The sequence below is a fragment of the Rhagoletis pomonella genome, unplaced genomic scaffold, assembly GCF_013731165.1.
Source record: "Rhagoletis pomonella isolate Grant_MI unplaced genomic scaffold, Rhpom_1.0 Rhpom_scaffold_12610, whole genome shotgun sequence".
Taxonomy (NCBI): domain Eukaryota; kingdom Metazoa; phylum Arthropoda; class Insecta; order Diptera; family Tephritidae; genus Rhagoletis; species Rhagoletis pomonella.
In genome coordinates, this window is record NW_023471136.1 from 1 (window position 1) to 4,598 (window position 4,598).

The 4,598-nt window shown below is 43.0% G+C and overlaps 1 protein-coding gene across 1 annotated transcript; it reads left to right on the forward strand.

Annotated features, from left to right (window-relative positions):
- The first annotated feature begins 507 nt into the window (after positions 1 to 507).
- LOC118756865 lies at positions 508 to 2,217 on the forward strand. The gene has a single exon (XM_036491605.1). It carries the CDS (start codon positions 508 to 510, stop codon positions 2,215 to 2,217), a length of 1,710 nt encoding a protein of 569 aa, XP_036347498.1.
- The last annotated feature ends 2,381 nt before the right edge of the window (positions 2,218 to 4,598 follow it).

The following is a 4,598-nucleotide window of genomic DNA, read 5'->3' on the forward strand; positions in this document are numbered from 1 at the left end:
GCGCTATTTGGTTGCCCTACGTCTACGCACATCGTTTCTTCGCTGCGGCTAATGCATTAAGGGGCTGCTGCTACTTATCTAATAGCTGTCGCCCACTAACAGTGTCACTTTCGCATTCGCTATTTTGCGCGGCCTAACTACTCGGCACTGCCCAACGTACGCCAAAGGAGGTTTGCCGGCTGTCGCTGCGGTCATTGTTGCGTCGCATCAAATAGAACACATCGCAGCGTAACTACACTACCTGCTTATATTCCATCGACTGCTCAGCTCATCGCACAACCCAACGTGCAGATTGTTGCGCACACAACATCGAATCATTTGGACTTGGTGTACAGCGAGTACTTGCACCGGTCTATCTGCATCACAATTTGCTCCGATTGCTGCTGATTGCCGCCACCTTTATACGCTGCGTTAAATTTGTTGAAAACGTTCATCATTGATACGACTGACTTTATTGTTTCACCAACCATTGTATAGTAAGTCATTTAATTTTAAGCTTATTTCACCATGTCTCTGGAAAGATTGAAACAATCTCGAGCTAGTACTAAAAAAAATATAACACGTATTAAGAATATTGTCAACGATAGTTTGAAACCAGGGGGACAGCCGCTGTCGCCAGCGGAGTACAAGTGTCGACTTGGGATTCTCGAATCCTACTTTAAGCAAATACTGTCGATACAATCAGAAATTGAAGAATTAGATCCAGAAGACAACGCCCGCGGGGATTTAGAAGATCTCTATGTAACGACGAAATTGAGTATTCAGACGCAATTGGGGGAGGACCATAACGCAACACTTTTAGATTCCACTTGCATAGTGCAAGCGAGCTCAAAATTGCCGCAGTTGAAATTACCCTCTTTTTCTGGAAAGTATTCCGAATACAGGAATTTCATCACGTCGTTCAAGCAAATTATTGATCGCGAACCAAGTCTTTCCAACATTGAGAAATTCAACCACTTGCGCAATTGCTTACATGGCCAAGCTTTGGAAGCAGTTAATGCGTTTCAAGTCACGAATGAAAATTATTCTAAAGCGTTGGAAAGACTTAGAGCTCGTTTCGACAATCCAACACTTATTTTTTTGGAAAACATCTCGTCGTTGTTCGAGCTTCCTTCGGTTTCAAAATCCAATTGTGTTGAATTACGAAGTCTCATTGACAACGCCTCTGCAATTTTCGGTTCTTTACGTTCCTTGGGTACCGAAGGTGAAATTGCCCAAGCCATGCTAATATATTTGGTTATACATAAGGCTGACGATGACACAAAAAAGAAATGGAAACAATCATTGGACTTTAAAAGGTTACCTTCTTGGGAAAACTGCACCGATGTTCTGGAAAGACATTGCCAATACCTCGAGTCACTTACTGGCAATAGCGCTTCCGCTCCGCTAACTCCGACAAATAGTAAGGGCTCGAGAGGACACAAACAACAGAAGAGTCACACATTTGCGCTTTCTAATTCGCCATGCGCGGTCTGTTCAAGCGGGAGCCATAAGATTTTTAATTGTGATCGCTTCAAATCTTTGACCGTCATACAGCGCTTTGAGCAAGTAAAACGAATAGGGCTCTGTATTAATTGTCTCACTGGGGGCCATCAGTTGTCAAGTTGTCCATCATTACAAAGGTGCAAAATTTGTTCGCGACAACATCACAGCCTACTTCACCGTGCTACATCGAGTTCGCCAGAATCTTCCAACTCTTTGAATCAGTCACCTCAACCGCTATCAACACCAGGTTTGTCTGCGACCTCAAGTCGTGCTACCACTCACACTCACTTAAAACACTCTTCGTTCGATCAAGTAATTCTGGCTACTGCCATTGTCCTAGTTCGTGACGCTTCAGGCACCTATAGACAGGGCAGAGCATTGCTGGACTCTTGTTCACAAGCTAATTTCATTACCGACGAATTTTCCCAAAGGCTTTTGCTACCCAGAAGCAAACACAATATTGAAATCTGCAGTATTGGGCAGACATCAACCAACATCAAGTACAAAACTACTACATGTATCAAATCCCGAACAACCGGTGTCGAATTGCCTCTAGCATTTTGCGTGACATCAAACATTGCTTACGAATCGGGATTGGAGATCGATATTTCAGCTTGGAATATACCATCAAATATAGAACTTGCTGATGAACAGTTTTATAAGTCCACAACAATTGATCTTCTTCTAGGCACCGAAACCTTTTTTCAGTTTATTATCGGTCGGCCAGATTAAGCTTGGCGATAATTTACCAGTTTTGCAAAAGACGTTGTTGGGATGGGTTGTCTCAGGTCGCTACCAGTCAAATAGCAACAACATTAGATCATTATGTATGGTAGCTTGTAATGATGAACTAGATAAAAAACTGGAACAACTCTGGAGGCTCGAGGAAGTCACGTCCGTTGGAGACATGTGGACTCGTGAGGAACACAGTTGTGAACGCCTGTACACGAACACGGTTTCACGAAGCCAGACCGGAAGAATAATTGTCAAACTTCCATTCAAAGATGACCCCTGTTGCTTGGGTGCTTCGTATACGACTGCTCTGCGTCGTTTTATGTCACAAGAGCGCCGCTTGTGGCAGTCTCCAGAACTCGGAAAACAGTACGCTGCCTTTATGGAGGAATACGAAAACTTGGGACATATGAGTATTGTTGAGGAGCCAAATCTTAATGAACCTCACTACTTTATACCACATCACTGCGTCTTAAAGCCATCAAGCACTTCGACGAAATTGAGGGTTGTCTTTGACGCGTCCTGCCGCACCACTTCGCAAAGATCACTCAACGATATACAAATGATCGGGCCAACACTACAAAGAGAGTTAGTAATGCTCCTTTTAAGTTTTCGACTACATCGTTTCGCATTAACCGCTGACATTGTAAAAATGTACAGACAGGTGATCATAAGCCCAGAACATCGCAAGTTCCAATATATTCTTTGGAGAAAACCGTCTACAGATAAAATTAGTACGTACCAATTAAATACGGTTACTTATGGAATGGCCGCCGCACCATACCTCGCAATACGAAGCCTATTCTATTTAGCTGATCAGTACGCATCACAATTCAAAATAGGGTCAAACGTCATCAAATCATCGTTTTATGTAGACGATCTTTTATGTGGTGCCGATTCAGTCGCTGAACTTTTTCGAATCAAACATGAGGTAAGCGAATTGCTGAAATTGGGTGGGTTTGAGCTTGCGAAGTGGCACTCAAACCATCCGGAGCTCAAAGTTGTAGGAACTGTGAAGGATTTGAAACTGGACGATTCCATCACAAGCACACTCGGTATTAAATGGAATCAGAATTGTGACTCCTTTCTTTTCACATTTGAACCGAAACAGCGTAGCAATAGCCGAATCACAAAGCGATATATTTTATCTATTGCATCTACCCTTTTCGATCCTCTTGGTCTTCTAGCTCCGGTGAGTATCACTGCAAAACTCATCATTCAGGAACTATGGCTGCTCAAACTCGAATGGGACGAGTCTGTCAGTCAAAGCATTCAAATGGCTTGGTCCAAGTTTCTCAACGACATGTCGAATCTTAATTTAATCAAAGTTCCAAGATACTGTTTAGGAAGAAACATTCAATCGCTTCAGCTTCACGGATTCTGCGACTCGTCAATTCGTGCGTATGGCTGCGCAATTTATACGCGCGTAGTAGACAGTAAAGACAACATATTCGTACATCTTCTTATAGCTAAGTCGAGAGTCGCGCCTATTAAAAAACAAACGTTGCCGAAGTTAGAGCTCTGTGGCGCTTTGCTGCTTGCACGACTTCTTTCAAAAATTAAACCAATTTTTTCTAATCACAAACTTGACACGTATCTATGGACAGATTCGGAGATAGTTCTGCATTGGCTTAAAATGCACTCCGCTACGCTTTCTACGTTCGTCGGAAATAGAGTGTCCGAAATTCAGGATCTAACTGCTGACGTAAATTGGAGACACGTCCCGACTCAAAGTAATCCAGCCGATATTGTTTCAAGAGGCAGCACTGTAGAAGAACTCTTGAAATCGAATTGGTTCACTGGTCCGTCGTTCTTGTATGATAATGCACACAAATGGCCTGATAACGACTGCAATAACGTTGACATGGAAGTCGTAGAAAGGGAGAAACGCACGGCAGTGTTCACTGTAATATTAGCGTCGAGTTACATTTTTGAAACTATTGACAACATTAGTTCATATATTCGTAGTATTCGATTAGTTGCTCAATTATTCCGTTTTTATAGCAAGCTGCAAAGAAACGTAACCGAGAACTGCCAGGACGGACCACTTTCATCGCAGGAGATGCATCACGCCTTGCTGTGTATTGTATGGAATATACAACAGCAGTACTTCGCTGAGGAACTCCGCCTGCTGAGAAAAGAGGCGATGGCAAGTGGAACAATGCGGTATCTTAACCCGTTCATCGAATCCGTTGAAGGATTCGAACTACTAAAAGTTGGCGGGCGCTTAGAGTTAGCGGATCTTCCTGATGCTCAAAAGCACCCAATTTTGCTGCCAGAAAAATGTCAATTCGTCGCTCGCTACGTTCATCATTTGCATGTGAGCAACTACCACGCAGGACCTAAGGCGTTAATAGGTTTAATTCGTCTTAAATTTTGGA